The following is a 20,136-nucleotide window of genomic DNA, read 5'->3' as shown; positions in this document are numbered from 1 at the left end:
TGGCGTCGATGCTGACCTTTCAAAAAAATGTAACTACACTTCACGACGACATATCGCGCAAGCTCTGTGATTGGTCAGCTTGGTAATGTTGACAAGTGTGGGCCATGTGGAGAGGGCAAAAAAAAATACATGAAAGAATCGTTCATTAATCGTAATCAAGTTAAAATTTAGATTTAGATATTAGGCCAAATCGCCCAGCCCTATTGTCAACCAGTCGAACCAAAACCATAAGTCAAAGGCTTTTTAATGACGTTTTTACATGATTAAACTGGCCACCTTTGTTTAGTCATGATGTGCTAAACGTCAGCAATGAGGCCTTATGTATTGCACATATTTGTATTTCTTTTTACCAAACATGGATTGTGAAAACCTTTGATTGACTAAACACACATCATACAGCATATTCCCACGCATTCATTCACTTCTGAACTTCGTCCCTCTACAAAAAAAGTCTCAGTTATTACATTCAGGCACATTTCAGTAAACCCACATTTGTACCTTTACTTGTACCACAAGGATAAATAAATAGAAAACTGCTCAACACGTTACACCATAGTGAGTGCCAGTCTGTCACTGCTCATGGGATCTGCTTTGACGGAGATCCACAAGTCCTCGCTGTTCTGGCCGCCGTTTTTCTTTTTCTTCTTCTTTTCGGATTTCACATTTGTGACCGAGGTCTCACCTTTGTGTCCACAACAGCGGCATCCACCAGCATTACGACAGCAACAACAGTGACAGCAGACCAGCACAGACGTGAAGAGCACAACCAACGGCAGAGTCAGAAGAACAACAAGACAAACCGTGTTGTAGACACCCTGCTCATGCTTGACCGAAGCCACGCTCCATACATCACTTAGAAACTGCAGGATCGCCTCCTTCATGGTTGAGCGGGAGTTCGTCCCAGATCAAATCCAATGCGATATAAGATGTAAAGCCACCGTAGATCCGATTACAGCAGTAATTAGCATAGATTATTATCTGAAGATCAAGAAAGTGTCCGGTTTAAGTGTAATTCAGGCCTGTTGAATGTTTCCTGACATCACAGAAAGTCCCATCTTGAAGAAATATCACACAAGTTGGTTGTTATATATGATGGATCCTCATGCGCACACGGTTATTGCTTTAATCCCAAACTACAGCGTTCATCTCATGAAACGCCTTGCCTTTGGGCTTTGACAACAAAGCATCGCTCGTGAGCCGTTTCTCTTGGACTTCTGACGATTGATATCTGGTGAGGATTGAGGATGGTGGGTCGTGTTTATGCTGGGTGGATTCCTCTCAGCTTCAGACCCTCTGGAGAATCCAACTCTATTTTAGTCTCTGCTGCGCTGACTCTCGCAGATGTGATGGAATGGGGGCATTTCTGGAGAGAGAGAGAAAGAGCAGAAGTTAAGTCAGCTGTAGATTCTCCAGTGACTACATGTCTCTCGTGTATTTAGACTCACATCAATGTTGCAGGACATGCCGGAGTCATGAATGCACATATACACCAGTCAAAGCAGGTCTAAAATCAATCTATCCAGATGAATGGTCAAGATATATATTAAGTTTTATGTATGTAAACACGATTTAAAAATCATCCCGTGTTTAATAATTACATATTGATTCCTGGCCCGTAGCAAGGGGGGGTTCGGATGGTTTGAAAGACCCACCCCCCACTGACAAAGGTCCAGATCTTGTCCTTGCATGAGCTCATTTGTCCTATTTTGTCCTCATTTGTCATAATTTGTGAAAATAGCTCATCGAAGAAGGTTTTAAGACTTCTGACGTAAGTGAAGTCATCTTTCACTACTGACCTATTGTATTGTTTTTAAAGAGAAAACATTTGACAAGTAACTTTTATTCTAAATCTTGGACCTTATTCTTGAAACAAAAAATGATCAATAAAAAGATGTGAAGCACCAAAAGAAGATTTTGAAGCATGTAAATACATGTAAATTATTGCTGTTGTTGCTATTCATGAATTTTATAATTTACTTTTTTTTACAAGAAAGGCTAGAAATTCAGGAAGCACAACATTATTATTATTATTATTATTATTATTATTATTATTATTATTATTATTATTATTCATGTTTAATGTTTTAGCCAAATTCTGACTGAAGAATTTAAACGTGCTGGCCAGTTTGTTATTTGCTTAATAAATGACAATAGGCTACTTAGCTTTAATAGGCAGATTCCTTAATAGATTCCTTAATATATCGTCACCTTAGAATTATAAGGTTCTATCTGATATTTTTGTCAAAATTGAGTTATTGACATAATCTTATTAATTGACAACTTATTTACATTATGGGATGCTTTTTTTATAAGTTGTTTGCATTTTAAGACTTTTTATTTAAAAAACAAATGTTACACACATACTGTTTGCTATGGAATGCAAAAACTTTGAAGCTCAATATCTCAAAATCATTCAGAACGCAGATAGAACCTTATAATTCCAAGGTGGTGATACTCCTTTTATCCTAATGATATATGAAAAAAGTAATACATTTTTTTTTTTCATATACCTTGACTTTATATTTTTAGGAAATGTTTTGGTAGCCTACATCAAAAAGTGTGGTTACGATGACCACCCGACAAGCTAATCCAGAAATAAATAGTTCTTAAATGTCACTAAAATGCAGTAGCTATTTAAACTATAAATACTTAACTCATTCATTCATTTTCTTTTCGGCTTAGTCCCTTTATTTATCTGGGGTTGCCACAGCGGAATGAACCGCCAACTTAACTAGCATATGTTTTATGCAGCGGATGCCCTTCCCATCACTGGGAAACACCCATACACACTCAATCACACACATACACTACGGCCAATTTTAGCTTACCAAATTCCTCTATAGCACATGTCTTTGGACTTGTGAGGGAAACCGGAGCACCCAGAGGTAATCCACACGAACACAGGGAGAACATGCAAACTGCACAGAGAAACGCCATCTGACCCAGCCAGGGCTCAAACCAGCGAGCTTTTTACTGTGAGGCGATCGTGTTACCCACTGCGCCATATAAAAACTTAACTTCATAGTTAAATAGAAAATGAGGTGAATAACAGTAAAAAGGTCCACTTTTTAAGAAAAAAGAACTGCCCCTTTCACCATGCTGGCTACAAGCCTGAATACCCTTTTAGCATTGTATAAAGCTCTAATAACATAAAGCATATTTATCCTTTTTTCTTTCAAAAAACGTCACTATCTTTTTTTCATCATTGCTATACATTATTAATCTAAAGAAACATTTATTTATTTTTTCATGAAATTTATTCTTTTGTGTACCATTAAAGATGTTGTTAAGGTCAATGTGTAGTTAATAGTCAAAACAGCTCATTCAAATGGAGCTTCGCGTAATAGACTACATTTTGTCTAAAATGATCATGTTTCAAATTAAGTCTATGTTGAATCAAATACATAATTTATTTCTAAAGTAATGTCTATGATGTTTTTTGCATTTGACATGAACCCTAGGGTAATTTCTTAAGGAAATTTAATATGCAATTAATTTTCTATTGATTAGAAGTCACCACTATGTGATGACTTCTAATTAAACAAACTAGCAGCCCTAAATTATTACCACTCTGTTCACTTGTCTTGTCATTTTCAACATAATCAAGATTAACAGATTAATATATATTAATTAATATATATTAATATATACATAAACAAACAAGAGAAAATACATAATTTTAATGAACGGAAGAACTGGTATATTCATCTTTAAACACACAAATGACAAAACAAATGCCGCAATGATAAAAAGATACACTGTGACAGATTCCAGAACAGCTAACAAACAACAGCAGTATAATGTTATTTTTATAAATATATTTTTACATTTTCTTTCATTTGACAAGTTTTACATTTTGCATGTGAGATTAAACTCATAAAATTCCATTCAATATAAAGATGCTATGAAAGCTTTGCTCTTTTATTAATGTGCAGTGCATGTCTTGAGCTATTTAACAATGCTTTGCAAACTAAGTCAGTTAGAATTAATTAATTACCATTCAAGATTGAATTCTCAAGAAAAATCTTTGAATTGAAAATATCTGTTAAACGTTAGATATTAGAAACTGCTCTGAAACCATTGTTAAATGTATTATAATAAAGCAATTGACTGTTAACCATATGACTTTGTGAGTTTTAATGCAAGCACTAAATCATGTTTCAAAACAAACTAATGACAGCTTCAAAACTTAATAAAGAAGTTTTGATTTCTTTGGCTTTAAAACGATAGAAATTATGCTTAAGGCAAAACATTACAGGTTATACAAACTTTACATGATCACTAATCACAGTACATCACTTTTTCTTTTTTAAATATTATGTTTTAATATGGCAATGACTCTTATTCTGAATGATAGAAATGGTTCATTGGATTTGCTACATTTTAAGGTAAGGGGTTGTAAACAATTTATATGGGCTGGATTTAAACAAACAAATTAAATTTAGTAATGTTCAACTAAATTTGTTTGTTTTAAATTCAGCCCAAATAAATTCTTTGCAACCCCTTACCTTAAAAAATAAATCCAATGAACCATTTTTTTCAGTGTATGTAATATTATTATGCATACATAATCTTGTTAATACAAATACGTTAAATGTAGTTAGAGAGGGGTTTTTGAATATCTAATTTTAACACTCCGCATTGCAAAATAACAATAAATAAATAAATAAATAATGAAATAAAACATGATATACAGTGAAACCGGAATTATTATTATGATTATATGAATATTATATATTGAATAATATAATATGAATAATTTTGGGCTTGACTGCAGCTCTTATTTACAAAGAAACCCCTGTGTCAGAATAGAATAAAATCATAAAGTCTGGTGTGTGTGTGTGTGTAAATACTGCTGAAATGGAAATGTGTGGCTCAGTGCACATGAAAAAAAAAGCAATTTGAGAAACCAGCCTTGAAAATAGATGCATTATATGCAGACTGAAAGCAAAAGATAACATGTAAGAAAATAAATACTTAAATGTATTAAGTCTGAATAACGTATTTTATATCAAATTTAACCAACACATTAAAAAAAAACTATTTAAAATGTAGACGTAATCTTTTAATTCACAAATTAACCAAGACAATGATCAAACCAAATAAACTGTTTCCCTATTGTTGTTGAACAGACTTTCTGAAGCTTCAGCATGTTGTTTTGTCTGCATGATTCATATGTGTGATGTGTTTGGCCTGCTTCCTGCACACTTTCACAACAGGAAATCTGTTGGTGCAGCAAAATTTCTTAAATACGAGAAACACCTCTGTACAAAGAGACAGCTCTCTTCTCAAAAGCAGACGATTTCAAAAAAATCTCACAGTCGCTTTGCGCTGAAAGGCTTCATATCGTGTTTCCTATTTTGAAGTTTTAGCTGCAAGCTTGCGTAAGATTTAAAGAGTGCTCGGCTCTACGTTTTCACTCTTATCCTTCACCTCCTCAGCACGAGCCTTCTGAAGAAGAACAATCACTTTAAGTAATTCTCAGATCCACAGAGGAATGTTAAACAGGAAGACTCGCTCTGCTACACACAAAGCCAGGATGGAGCTCCCAATTTCACTGACAACATCAGTTACATGCAAAGACATGCTGCTGTACACATCGAATCAAATTCCTCCCAATGTTTTCAAGAGGCTGTTAGATTGAACGACACTCATTTGAATCTGATTCCATGAACAACATGTAACTTTCCCATGAGACAAAAGCTTCTTTATTGTGCTTCGTAGATTATTCATGTTCTTTGACACTAAGAAAAATAAAATCTTTTATGAAATGTTCATTGGGGCGACACGGTGGCTCAGTGGTTAGCACTGTCGCCTTACAGTAAGAAGGTCGCTAGTTTAAGTCCCGGCTGGGCCAGTTGGCAGTTTCAGTGTGGAGTTTGCATGTTCTTCCCGTGTTGGCGTGGGTTACCTCCGGGTGCACCGGTTTCCCCTTCATTCCAAAGACATGCGGTTTAGGTGAATTGAATAAACTAAATTGGCCATAGTGTATGTGTGTAAATGTGAGAGTCTATGGGTGTTTCTCAGTACTGGGTTGCAGCTGGAAAGGCATCCACTGTATAAAACATGCTGGATTAGTTGGCGATTCATTCCACTGTGGCAACCCTTGATCAATAAAGGGACTAAGCCAAAGGAAAATGAATGAATGAACGAAATGTTCATTGAAACACTCTTTGGGGAACCCAAAATGGTTCTTCTATGGCATCGCTGCAGAAATGCTCTTAGAGCTGAACAATTAATCATTAAAGGATCTTAAACCCTCGACAAGCCACTGATCTGAGGAGAGAAGATGTCAAGCAGAGTTATGAAACAGCTTCGGCCTTTTCAACCACAATTATAATTATTTCTGTCTTACTTTTCTGACAAAAATTCAAATTCGCTTTCTATGGTAGCTTTTGAAATAATGTCAGGTTCAAACTGCAAAATATTCTTAGTCACTGTGTCAGATTATGTGATTTATTTATTTATTTTTTTATGTTTCCTGACAAAAAGATGCTACCTGATCAATTCTCGATCGCCATTTACAGTGATGCATGTGAAAGGTAGAACTAGCGACTGACATGCTAGTAAACATCCTGTTTCTGTCAGGACGTTGTGAATCATCTTAGACGTGGAGTCATTTGTCTGCCATTTAAATACATTATTCCAGACAAAGAAACTGATTCTTGCTTTCTGATAACTGTCATTTAATAAATCAACTTGACGCTATATATCATCTAGTATGAATATAGCATAACTTGCAGCTTCAAATGTAGAAAATTTACATTGTTACACTAGAAGGTGGTGACTAGCATGTTAAAAAATATATAGACAGGAACAATTCATGGAAAAATTATGATTCAGTAAAAAGCAGTGGTTAACGCTGTTGCCTCACAGCAAGAAGGTCGCTGGTTCGAATATCAGCTGGGCCATTTGGCATTTCTGTGTGGAGTTTGCATATTTGCTTGTTTGAATGGGTTTCCTCCGGGTGCTCCGGCTCCCCCACAGTCCAAAGACATGCACTATAAGTGAATTGAAGAAACTAAATTGGCCGTAGTGTATGAGTGTGTGTGTGAATACGAGAGTGTATGAGTGTTTCCCAGTACTGGGTTGTGGCTGGAAGGGCATATGATGCGTAAAACCTATGCTGGAATAGTTGGTGGTTCATTCCACTCTGGCGACACAGGAAAATGAATGAATGATGCAGTGAAAAATGAAGTCTTAATGAGTCATGCAGTGTGTTTTATGGTGGCAGAGAGAACTCAAAAGAACTGCAAGTACAGAAAACACGTGCAAATATAAAAACACTTACAAACTGAGAAAACCTGGATTTGACAACATACGCGATATAGCATACACAACATAGCAATTCTTACAACACATGTAAATACAGAAATGCTCAGCAAATAGCGCAGACCACATTGAGTCAAGAGACTCCAAAAAGTGATGAACCCGACTGTTTCTTGTTAAGATTCAGTGGTTAATTTAATGTTAATTGTGCAATCCGTCAGATTATTAGCCCTGAAAGTGTGTAAACAACTTTTTGTCTATAAATACACTACCGGTCAAAAGTTTGGGTCAGTATGATTTTTAAATGTTTTAAAATAAGCTTCTCCTGCTCACCCGAACTGCATTTATTTCATCAAAATTCTGTATAAATTGTAAAATGTTATTGACCTATAAAATAACTGTTCAAAAGTACTTTATCATTTCAATTACTTATTTATTCCAGTGAGTTTTCATAACTTCAGTCTTCAGAGTCATAGGATCCTTCAGAAATCACTCTAATATTAATTATTACTGTTATTGTTAATATTATTATTAATATTATTATTATTATTATTATTATCAATGGTAATAGCAATAATGACTGGAGAATTTCATTTGAAACTACATACAATAAGCAATGAATAAATATTTAATAAATAAGTATTTAACAATTAATACATTTTTTTTACATTTAATAAATGTCACATTAATGAATAATATTATTGAAATTATTAAATAAAATTGCTAATAAAAAAAAAATGACCCCAAACTTTTGACCGGTAGTGTATAAGCTCTGTTTGGGGTTGCCTGACACTTTCATTGTGGTCTGCGCTATTTGCAGTGTGTTTCTTGTGAGAATTTGCATGTGTGTGTGTGTTGTCAATTTGTTTTTGTAACTTGCAGCTCTCTCAAGTCTTTAATAGCACACTCTTAACCCGATTAAGCTTACATTAAATTAAATGGGTTAATCCATATTCCTTTATCAAAAGTGTGGTCAGCGTTTAATGAATTATTTAATGACATAACAAATGAAATGGTACACCAGTCACTACATTTTGATATCAACAAAGATTTTTAAACATGGTCTAATAGGGTATACGCAGAAGGACTTTTAATGTTTCAATAATCTGGGTCAAATGCTTCCAGTCATCTGTATGCCATTACAAAATCAGCACGTTTAAGGTCTGTTTTCTTTAAAAATCTACAATCTTCACTGCCTGATAAATATACGATAGAAAGTGGGTCTCAGAATGTGCAAGAAACACTGCATTAAATTAAATTCCCCCCCGCCATGTCTTTAAAATATGAACATTTATTTTACTCCAGTATTTTCAAAAGACTTTCTGCGTTAGCCTGCTTATCCTGACGGAAATGTGCATGTAAATGGCTTTTCATCTCGTCTTACGATTGAACAACTAAACGGATGCTGAAGTCTATTTAACTGATTGTATTTTAATTATATTACAACATCGATGCTCTAAAAAAAATTATATAAAATTGGAAAATGTCACATTAAATGTTCACCGGAAGTTTATCGGTATGGGAAGAAACACTTCTGTGCATATTACCTATTGCATTGCCCAGAAAAAAGCAGCCATCGACAACCAAATTAGTAACAAAAATTACTATGGAAGTCAATGGCTGTTTTACCCCAACATTCTTCAGTATATCTTGTGTTCATCAAAGTCAAAAAGGTTTGGAACAAGTGAAGGTTGAGTAAATGGTGACAGAATATTCAGTTTTGGAAGAACTATCCCTTTAATCAACCTAAATTGCATTACTTTATTCAATCATATAAATAATAATCTGTTTTCAACCAAAACTCCTGAATCTCAAAACCCCGATCTGTTAAGAGCTTAGCTAGTCATTTTGTTTCTGAGGCTCGAAACCAAATTGAACACATTTAGCAAAGACAAACACCGGGACATGATTAACCTCACACTAGAGAGGACACTGTCTAAATACAGCACAGGCCCACAGGGCACAAAAATGTGTCTGCGAGAAAGAGGGCGAGCACGAGAAAGCTGTGGATTTATTATGCCCAGTTTCATGTTGGAAGCTCAGTGCTAAACAAAACCTAAAGCATCTGTCTTAAACTCAAACACTTTCCTTCCGCCTGACCCGTTATGGAAATATTTACAAAAGCGGAGGACTTTTAAAGCGACCATATAAGCCTCCACCTGCCCTTCATTTACGCTGCCCGGTTTATATTCATGAATGATTTGTATCTCCTGCCTTCCCACTTTGCCAATATATTTTTCCAACTTCAAATTCTGAGCGGCCATCTAAACAAAATGAGCTCTGCCACATCTTTGCCAGGACCAATCTGCAAAAGGTCAACAGCAATATCAGTCAGATCTGGGAACGCAGTTAAGCAAGTCCCAGCGCAGAATGCACATGTGCTGTAGATCAGAATCAGAAAAAGACATATTTCTCAGCATGTCCACAGGCTTTTCCATTACGCAGAGCGTCAGTCAGGATGCCGGAGGAGCTCAGAAGTTACAGGGGCATCTGGCCTGAATTGAGTTAGCTCTTCTCAGCCATGCCACATGTGACAAACAGATGCTCATCAGGCCAGCAATCCATCATTTCTCAGCCCAGAAGCATTAAACCTTACCAGCTCTGATCAGGGTCAGTCCAGACGTCTCTGCGGGCACCACATAACCCTGGTTTCAGCCACACAATCTGCTGTTCAGCATGGACGTCACGCACAGCACACACACTGCTGTACCTGGAGCCTGTGTGTGTGTAAGAGAGAGTGAGAGAGAGAGGAGGAGTCGAGTCGCTCTGTTTCAGTCTTTTTCCTGGGCTAAACTCTATAAGAAAGAGCCTCTGTCTGCTCGCAGCTCTTTCGCCTGACACACTGCATTCTTGTGGTTAGTTTATAAACTCTGCGTTTCTGTGATGTCATTGAGCGGAGGGAGGGGAAAATGTGTCACTGTGTTTACATAGTGCCCTCTACAAGCTTTAAGTTTGGATGGAATCTTTCTGAGAAGCTAAAGTTACAGGCATACAGTAGTTAACCATGAAAATTGCCTCAAAGTTTACTCTCCATCATGAGGTTTTAAACAAAGACAATAAAAGATATTTTGAAAAATGATGGTTGATGGTACCTATTGACTTCCATAGTAGGGGAAAAAATAAGGTAACACTTTACATGAAGTTGGTGTTCATAAGACCGTCATGGAACCCTTATAATAATGATGTGACACATGTTATGAATGTGAATGACATTTTATGCAAGCTTATATGAAATGTCATTAAGTGTCATTAGCTTAATTATGACATTTTAAACGCAAAGATGACATTGTTTTTTATGACTACTTGTCTAACACATCTACAATAAGGTTGTATTAGTTAATGTTAGTTAATGCATTTACTAACATGAACAAGCAATGAACAACACATTTATGCCAGCATCTGTTCATGTTAGATAATGAAAATATAATTCATTATAAGTGCATGTTAACTCATGCTGGATTAACTAACGTTAACAAGCAGGAATTTCAGGAAAAACTGATTAATAAATGTTGTATAAGTATTGTTCATAATTAGGTCATGTTAGTAAATACATTAACTAATGAAACCTTATTGTAAGATTAGGGTTTACTCTCCCTCGTGGTTTTAAACACACACACAAAAAAAAAGGTTTTGAATAGTGATGGTTAATGGGACCCATTGACTTCCATAGCAGAGGAAAAAAACATGGTAACACTTTACTTGAAGGGGGTGTTCATAAGACTGTCATGGAACCTTTATAATCATGACATGATACAATTATGCTCAAACAAGCACATATATGACATTTTAAATGCAAAGATGACATTGTTTGTTATGACTACTTGGCTAACACTACAATAGGGTTGTATTAGTTAATGTTAGTTTTTGCATTTACTAACATGAACAAGCAATGAACAACACATTTATTACAGCATCTGTTCATGTTAGTTAACATTAGTTAATGAAAATACAGTTGTTCATTGTTAGTTCATGTTACTCAAGTTGCATTAACTAATGTTAACAAGCAGAAATTTGATGGTAATAATGCATTAGTAAATGTTAGTAAATACATTAACCAATGAAACCTTATTGTAAGGTGTGACCACAACTTGAAATAAACAAATAAAGGGAAAAAAGTAATAGCTGTCGTCTTTGGGTATTTGATTTTTGTTCAGTGAACAGGCTTAGTTACTTACAATTCTGAAAACTTAATAAAAATGAATGATAATAATAATTTTGAATTAATTTAATAATTAGAAAAGACCGGCAATTACTCTAATAACTTATTAGATGAATAACTGAAATGTAAAGTAACCACAAAAGGACTGCATGATTATTCTCTCATGCGTAGAAAAATAAAAAAATGCAGTGTTTATTTTGGGCTTGTTCAAAACTTGAACTTCTCTTAATTAGCCAAGTGAAACTAGAAGATCCCTAACCATGCAAGTGTTCACTGTTTGAACCGTGATAGCTGTTTTGCGAGAGTTCAACAGAGAGAGATTTTTGGCATTTTTGAATAATCCTCTGCCAGACGGGGCTTGTGTTGTACTGGATGGACTCATCATCTGTGATGTCTCATAGCTTGAGGTGAAGACTTCTGTTATTGCGGTTATTCACACCCTGCCCTAAACATCCCAAAGCTGAGGCAAGATCTTCCTCTCCCAGCCTGACGTTTTGTCCTCCGATTGGACCCTTCAGAATCAGCAGGACTGAACAACTGAACACTGTGTGCTTTGGAAACACAAGGGTGTTGGGTTTACGTGCAGCTCCCCTAATGAAAAATAAAAGCAGACTGCCTCTGGATCCAAATATAGTCCAGGCCCTTCCTAACCAGTCACAACTGCAGCTCATGAGTCATTCTAATGAAATGTATCAGAACTGTGCTATGAAAACAAGTGGAGGGAACAGAAAATGCTCAGCGCTCTGCCATAAATGGACCTGTTCCCTCCAAATCTTGCAATTTCAACTTTTTCAGCTTGGTTTTTGTGTATAGTTTTAGTACAGTATGAGGTAAACGTTGTGTTTCTTGTACTGGACGCATTTCTCAAAATAAGGAACTTCTTATTTTAGAAATTATGCACATTTACAGGGTGTGAAACTTCTTGTCTTCACACCCATTGCAACCTCCCTCCCATTGGGAGATTTATATATATATCAGTATGAGAGTTTGAGAGGAAAGAGTAATAGAACATTTACAAATTAATAAAAAATAAACAGATTTGAAATCAGATTTGAAGGTGACACGGTGGCTCAGTGGTTAGCACTATCGTCTCACAGCAAAAAGGTTGCTGGTTTGAGTGCACAGTCCAAAGACATGGGGTATAGGGGAATTGAACAAGCTAAATTAGCCGTAGTGTATGAGTGTGTATGTGAATAAGTGTGTATGGGTGTTACCCAGTTCTGGGTTGCGGCTGGAAGGGCATTCACTGCGTAAAACATATGCTGGAATAGTTGGCATTTTATTCCGCTGTGGCGATCTCTGAAATAGAGACTAAGCCAAAGATATTGGATTTGATTAGCCATGTTTAAAGTTAGAATGGTCAAATATCTTTTTGGAATAATTCATGCATAAAATGATTACACTGATCCTCATGTTGCTCTAAACCTACTGTATATGACCTTAATTCTTTAAGATAGCATGTGATATTTTGAAGAAAGCTTTGGTTTCCATTGATTTGTATGGTTCAAAAATACAATGTAAGTTGAAGGGAGCTGAAATTGTTAGATTATTAGTATTCTTTAAATTTGTGATTCAATACATATTAAATGTGCACTGAGCATCATGGACAGCATTGGGGCAGCAGTGGAGTCATTCAGGTTCCTGGGCACCACCATCTCTCAGACACTCACATTGACTCCATTGTCAAAAAAGCTCAACAGAGGCTGTACTTTCTTCGTCAGCTGAGGAAGTTTAAGCTCCCAAAAGAGCTGCTGAAACAGTTCTACACCTCCATCATTGAATCAGTCATCTGCACATAAATAACTGTCTGGTTTAGCTCAGCTACTAAATATGACCTCCAAAGACTACGTCGAATAGTTCGGACTGCTGAGCGAATCACTGGTACAACCCTTCCTGCTCCCCAAGAACTGTACTTATCCAGAGTGAGCAGAAGGGCTGCCAAAATCACTCTGGACCCCTCACACCCAGCACACTGCCTCTTTGAACTTTTACCTTCTGGTCGACGCTACAGAGCACTGCGCACCAGAACAGCCCGACACAGAAACAGTTTCTTCCCTCAGGTAATCCATCTCATGAACACTTGATGATAATAATTGTGGAACCAACATCACTACTTGCTATACACTTTTATACACATGTACACTTATTTAACAACACACTTTACATGCCAATTTGCACATAACAGCTGCACATATAACGTTGTATATAGTAATAAACATGTACATACACTTGTCAATCTGTATATTTGCATTCACTACTTACTTCTCAATTTTATTTATTTATTTTTTATTTTTATTATCTGTTTTTTTGTCCTGTCTCTGTTATCCTGTTGCACTGTAGAAGCTCTGTCACGAAAACAAATTCCTCGTATGTGTGAACATACCTGGCAATAAAGCTCTTTCTGATTCTGATTCTGATGTTTAGATTTTCTCTCTTAACACATATCGCATTATCTTGTGATGCTAGGTAGTCATTATATCAGCTAAGTTACCTAAATTATATTAAGCCAGTAACTCAGTAGAAAAAATCAGAGAAATGTGAGAATGTTGCTGTGATACATTTCCTTCCACTTAAAAAAGAGACTTCATCTTTTTTTTTAAGGAAGAAACTTTTTTTGTTTGGTGTTTTTGGCGTTTGGGTGGTTAAAGACATGAGGTCATTAGCATCTGAAACTTCAATGATCTAATTCAAAGAGACAAATTTTTTGTCTTTTTTTTGACAACAGAAAGCTTAAAATAGAATGATTCATTTGGCCTAAACTATTGGTTCCAGTTTAGACCACATTGAGGTAAAAGATAATATAATAAAATAATTAGCAATCAAAGAACTGTCTAATTAATTGTTTTCCTTTTTTTTCAGTTACTTCATCCTTTATATTAATTCTAAATACCCCCCTCCTCCCCAAGCTCTCAACACACTGTTCAAATATGGTCATTTGTTTTGAAAATGTCTTAAAATGTCTTAAATTAAAAAATTTTCAACTTTAAGTAGTTTCAACTTGCATCATATTAAAGATGTATTAAATGTAATTAACACATAATTGTATATTAACATTAAAGTAACATTAAAACATTGTACAGCATGGTTGTTTCACACTATCAGAAATTTTCAATTCTATTTTCAATATTTTTTGTACAATCAGGTACTAATATAATATTCATCCTTTATTCTGAAGAGTTCCACTGAGTCTTTTCTTCCAGGAGGTCCCCTTTAAGATATAGACCCTTTACATGCTAATATGCATTTTTAAGGTACCAACAAATCATGCATTAAATGATCAGTTTACTCAATCTCATGTTGTTCCAAACCTACTGCATATAACCTTATTCTCTATTGATTTATATGGATCAAAAATACACTGGAAGTCGAAGGAAACTGTAATTGTGAGGTTATTATCAGTATTCTTCAAATTTGTGGTCTAATACATCTTATATGTTTAGATTTTAATGTAAATAATCGCTCTCTTAATGCTAGGTTGCCATTGCTGTTCATAATATCAGCTAAGTTACCTAAAATATATCAAGCCAGTATCTCACAAGAAGAAAAAAAACCTCAGAGATGTGTGAGAATGTCGCTGATACATTTCCTTCCCCTTAAAAAAAAGACTTCATCTTTTTTTTAAGGAAGAAACTTTTTTGGGACTGGAGGGGGGGATGTGGTTTAAGACGGTAATCTAACTCAAGGATACTAACATTCAAGAAAGCTTAAAATAGAATGATTCAGTTGGCCTAAACTATTGGCTCCATCATGGACCATATTGAGGCAAAAAGACAAAAACAGTTGCAAAATAATGCATGCCATAAAAGGCCTCAGGCCCATACTTATTACTGGGTTTTCCAGCCCTAAAGGGCACTTCTGTGGTTTTCGCACCGTATGTTGTGACATCTTGATAAAAGGACAAAAGCTCAGGCTTGCTCAATACAAGAAGGTTGATGTTGCCTGAGAGCATGAATTCCCAACATGGCTGACAAACTCAGAAAAGACTGCTTTGTATAAGAGCTCCCTTTCTTCATCTCATGCAAGTTAAAATGTGCCCTAGAAATTCAAGCAACTTGTCAACAACTGAAATGAGTTGCAACATGAACTACCGTGTCTCTGTGTGAATGAACACGGCCTTCTACAATCAAAACTATGTCTAATTAATCAGTTAAAAATAATAAATATCAGTGTTTTTATTTTTGTAGTTACTTTATTATTAATATTAAGCCTAAATAAACCCCCATGCTCTTATGAATTGGTAACCCACATGGAAAGAACCTGTATGAGCATATTTGCGTATATATGAAACCTATATGCAGGATATATTTGCACATATATGATAATATATATGCTGCATATATGTGTATATATGCCACATATAAGCAAAATTGAGGTGCATATACAGGCCATTTAGGTCTCCTGCATTGATTCTTTATATCCACATATTAGCCCTATATGTACACATACAAGATATGTCTGTCTCTTATATAGCTCAATTCTCACTTTGGCAACTGTCATAGATGATGCCTAGCTCATATTTTCTCTTAAAGGCAATTACTAAGAACTAAGAAAAATAAAAACTGCAAAAAACGTATGTATGTGCGAACACTTGAAACTGGTATTACATGTACAGTAATTGGTATGTTATGGAATTTAACTGTGGCAAATAAGTGAGAGGAGATGGAAAGCTATAATGTCGACATGTTTTCCTGAAACATTTACAAGGTCAATTCTTCTTGTATGAAGATATAGTGGAAAAGAAGGAAATGTATAACAAAATGGTTTGTAGTTTTTTTTTTTTTTTCAGTTCAGTTTTTTGTCTTATTTTTGTTCTTGTACTATATATTTTTTCTTGTACTATTTCATTGTTCTTAAGTAATTTAAAAAAAATTTAAATTCTACATATGGCCTTTTATTTATGTTGTCTGCAGCTATGAATTTTAATAATTTTACTAATATATAGGTGAACATGTATGTGCATATATGCACACAGATGCAGTTGAAGTTAGAATTATTAGCCCCCCCTATGAATTTTTTTCTTTTTAATATATTTCCCAAACGATGTTTAACAGATCAAGGAAATTTTCACAGTATGTCTGATAATATTTTTTCTTCTGGAGAAAGTCTTATTTGGCTAGAATAAAAGCAGTTTTTAATAAAAAAAACAAAACATTTTAAGGTCAAAATTATTAGCCCCTTTAAGCCTACGGAACAAACCATCGTTATACAATAACTTGTCTAATTACCCTAACCTGCCCAGTTAACTTAATTAAACCTTTAAATGTCACTTTAAGCTGTATAGAAGTGTCTTGAAAATATCTGGTAAAATATTATTAACTGTCATCATAGAAAAGATCAAATAAATCAGTTATTAGAGATGAGTTATTAAATGAGTTATTTATGTTTAGAAACATGTTGAAAAAAATTTCTCTATTAAACAGAAAATGGGGAAAAAATAAACAGGGAGGTTAATAATTCAGGGGATTTAATAATTCTGACCTCAACTGTATATGTACATATATGAGCATATATGTACATATAATATAGGAAAACTGACCATTTTTATGTGTCACATATATTAAAACCTATATCAAAACCTATATTAAAACATATGTGTTTATATAGGTTATTTCCGTCTGGGAAAATAGAGTAATCTACTTTGAAAATATGAAAAAAGTTAACCTTATTTCATTAACCTACATTATATTTCATTAACCAACCATACATTAACCTTACAAATAATTTAAATTTACATCAAATTAAAGATTAAAAACACTTTAAAATTAAATGTATTTAACTTAGAAGTTAAAGTAACATCAAAACTTATGTCATGACTTAATGATCATACCATGAATAAAATTAAGTAAAGCTCCAAATTCACAGAAACAACTGTACATAAAACTGTCACAGAGGCAGTCCTTTTTAAAAGGTATACATTTTTGTACATTAATGTACTAATATTATATTTATCCCCTTATTTAGCAAGGAAGAGTCCCATTAAGACTTCACAGTCTCTTTTTCCAGGCAGACCTATTTTTATATGTGCCTTTAAGGTACAATATAGACCCTTTACATCCTAATATGTACTTTTAGGGTAGCAATATGAACCCTATACTATAGGTACTAATGTACTTTAAGGTATACCACTATGGACCGTTTTGGTACAAACCGCACCTTTTAAAAAAGATACCACACCAGTGACAGCTTGTCTGTTTATGAATAAACAACACTACTGCAGAATATCACACTTTTAAAGCATCTCAGCTCATTTCCTATAGTCCCACTGACCCGTCAAGGTCAAGTAAAAAAACTACATCCACAAACACATCATTTCTTTCAGCAAACTATTCATCCTTCTGTAAACAAGAATGCAGTATGAAGCTTACCTTCAGATGTGCAGTGATTGCTGGTGTTCCTCCACGCTGAACACACCTCCACTGGTTCCGTTGAAGCGGCTGCAGAGGTTTGATCATGGTGTCTGTTTTAACCCGTGTGCTCTGCCATTAGCAAGTCCTCCTACAGGCAGCCGCCCAGCCTCTTCTTCTGGTGTCAGAAGTGATTAGTTGGCAGCGTTCAGTGACTTGTGAAGATTTGGGGGGGGTGGTGTGCTCTGCCCACTTACATCAGACCCATACAGGGACCTACAGCTCTCATAATAGAGAGATGAGCTTCTGAGGCCGGAGGGTTCAAACATTGCAGGCGGTGATCGGGCCGTAAAGTGCATTATCGGGCCACTTTAAATGTGCACAGTAAATACCGGCGGCATGCTCTAATCTCTAGGTCGTACTGCAGAAAAAAGCATTGAAAAGCAGAGCATTAATGGTACTTTAATACAAGCCCTTGCAAGTCAGTTCGAGACTTCTGTCCACCCGCCTCATGTAGATAAAAGGGGTTATTAGAGCTGGAAGCCAGAACAGAATTGAATACAATAAGGATTTCTTATTTATTTTTAGATCATAAATTAACACCTAGCAAGAGCGTTCCATGTGGCTGTGAAGACTATGACGCACTAACAGGAGTTGCACAAATATATGCTACATAAATTTATATCACCAAGCAGCCACCAGTGACTCAATTTCTGTTCAGTACTCGTCACAAAAATTGGTTCTTCTTAATATGTTCTTCGTAAGCGTATACTAGGTCTCTGCACAATTTTCATACAGAGGTCAAAGTCAGACCGACACTTTGACAGTATGATTGCGAGTGTTTTTTTTATTTGACACTATTGATTTGCTGTGAAGCTTGTCGAAAAACTGAAGCACGCTTTCAAAGCTTGAGATTAATGCTTTGTGATCTGTGACATCTGAAGTGTTTCTTGCCTAATGGCATGCTGGACTTTGAGTTGATCGGACAATGGATATCACAAAAATGTTGCAAGTACTTGTGGGATCTTTTTTTACACTCAAAATTTCTTAGTTTGAGGAGTTAGTGAGAAAACATTTCGAAAGAAATGAACGCAGCAACTGTGTTAAACCCAAAGTATTTTTTGTAAAGTTAAAGTCTCCTGAAGTGCCTTAAAATGCAGAGAGTGTGACACAATTCCAACTGAATCATGAATTTGCTTTAGCTAAAGCCAATAGCGTTTTGTTTATTTCACAGTTTGGCTGAGTATAATTGAACCCACGATGTGAATGCTTAGTTACTGTACATGTTTAGTGAATACATTTCTCAGAGTAAGAGATGGAGAGCATTAAATTTACATTTATTTCTTGCTTACTGTTTTGAATACTGATTGGCTTTCCTGAGGTAAATGTAATATGTTAAGTGACATGTTTATATATCTGTGGTTAAAACACTAATTAAACAATTAATTGACGATACACTTCAGTAAGTTTTACCAAAGTGCTTAGAATCACCAAGAGGCGACACTCAATAGAACGTTCCATTGCAACAGCAGCACTCAGCAACAGCCAGCTATTCCGCCATTTTGGAGTGAAAGCGATCGTCCGTCCATTGGATCTTATTGCTGTTGTGATAGCAAGCAGCTGCTTTGTTTTTTATTTATTTATTTAAAAAGCGCATTAAAGCGGAGATACAACCTGCAAGACGACAATACAACACTATCACAATCATCAGCACTTTTAATAGTGTATTTTACAGACTTAATGTTTATATTTTAACTATACTTATTTTCTTGGAACTGTCACTTTTAGGTAAATTTAATTTAAATTATTTAATAGTTTACTCACTGGCATAATATAAATTAATACTGACATGTTAAATTAAATTAACATGACTTTCTAATTGGGATGTGGGTGGGATGATGTTGTGAACGAAAGTGAAGAGCGGGGGGATTAATTGGGATTAATTGGGGCCCCTAACCCTAACTCTGGGGGCCCCAACACAGCGTGTTGACCTCCCACCCCCTCAACCCCCGGCACCCATAATTGGAAATAATAAGCTTGCATGCAGAAAATACGAGATTTGGGAACGACCCCTGGCCACTGTCATTTGCAATCTCCAGCAGTTGATCTTTTTATCACACAGTCATAGAGGATTCACCTGATTTACTGACAAATGGGTTGCGGATTCATTCTTTGGCAGTTTGTAGATCCTTCACTGGGCCTTTTCCTCTTCGCACAGAAACTTTCCAAAGACGTCCGTTTCTTACTCGTTTTGATAGATTATGGGTTAAATTTTGGCGCTCAAGAGCGAGAGAATACGGTCATTTTTCAAAATAAAGACTTTTCAAAATAAAAGATCATTCAGACCCAGTTAATAAATAAACA

General features: G+C 35.4%; 1 protein-coding gene across 1 annotated transcript; it reads right to left on the bottom strand.

Annotated features, from left to right (window-relative positions):
* Positions 1-475: 475 nt before the first annotated feature.
* LOC130245379 (uncharacterized protein KIAA0040) lies at positions 476-10,107 on the bottom strand. Its single transcript, XM_056478045.1, has 2 exons — positions 9,866-10,107; positions 476-1,363 (listed from the first exon to the last, which is right to left on the bottom strand). Exon 2 carries the CDS (start codon positions 879-881, stop codon positions 546-548), a length of 336 nt encoding a protein of 111 aa, XP_056334020.1. The 5' UTR covers positions 882-1,363; positions 9,866-10,107; the 3' UTR covers positions 476-545.
* Between the last annotated feature and the right edge of the window lie 10,029 nt (positions 10,108-20,136).

The sequence above is a fragment of the Danio aesculapii genome, chromosome 2 (genome assembly GCF_903798145.1).
Source record: "Danio aesculapii chromosome 2, fDanAes4.1, whole genome shotgun sequence".
NCBI lineage: Eukaryota > Metazoa > Chordata > Actinopteri > Cypriniformes > Danionidae > Danio > Danio aesculapii.
Note: the sequence above shows the minus strand (reverse complement) of the source record. Positions and strands in the feature narration are given on the sequence as shown.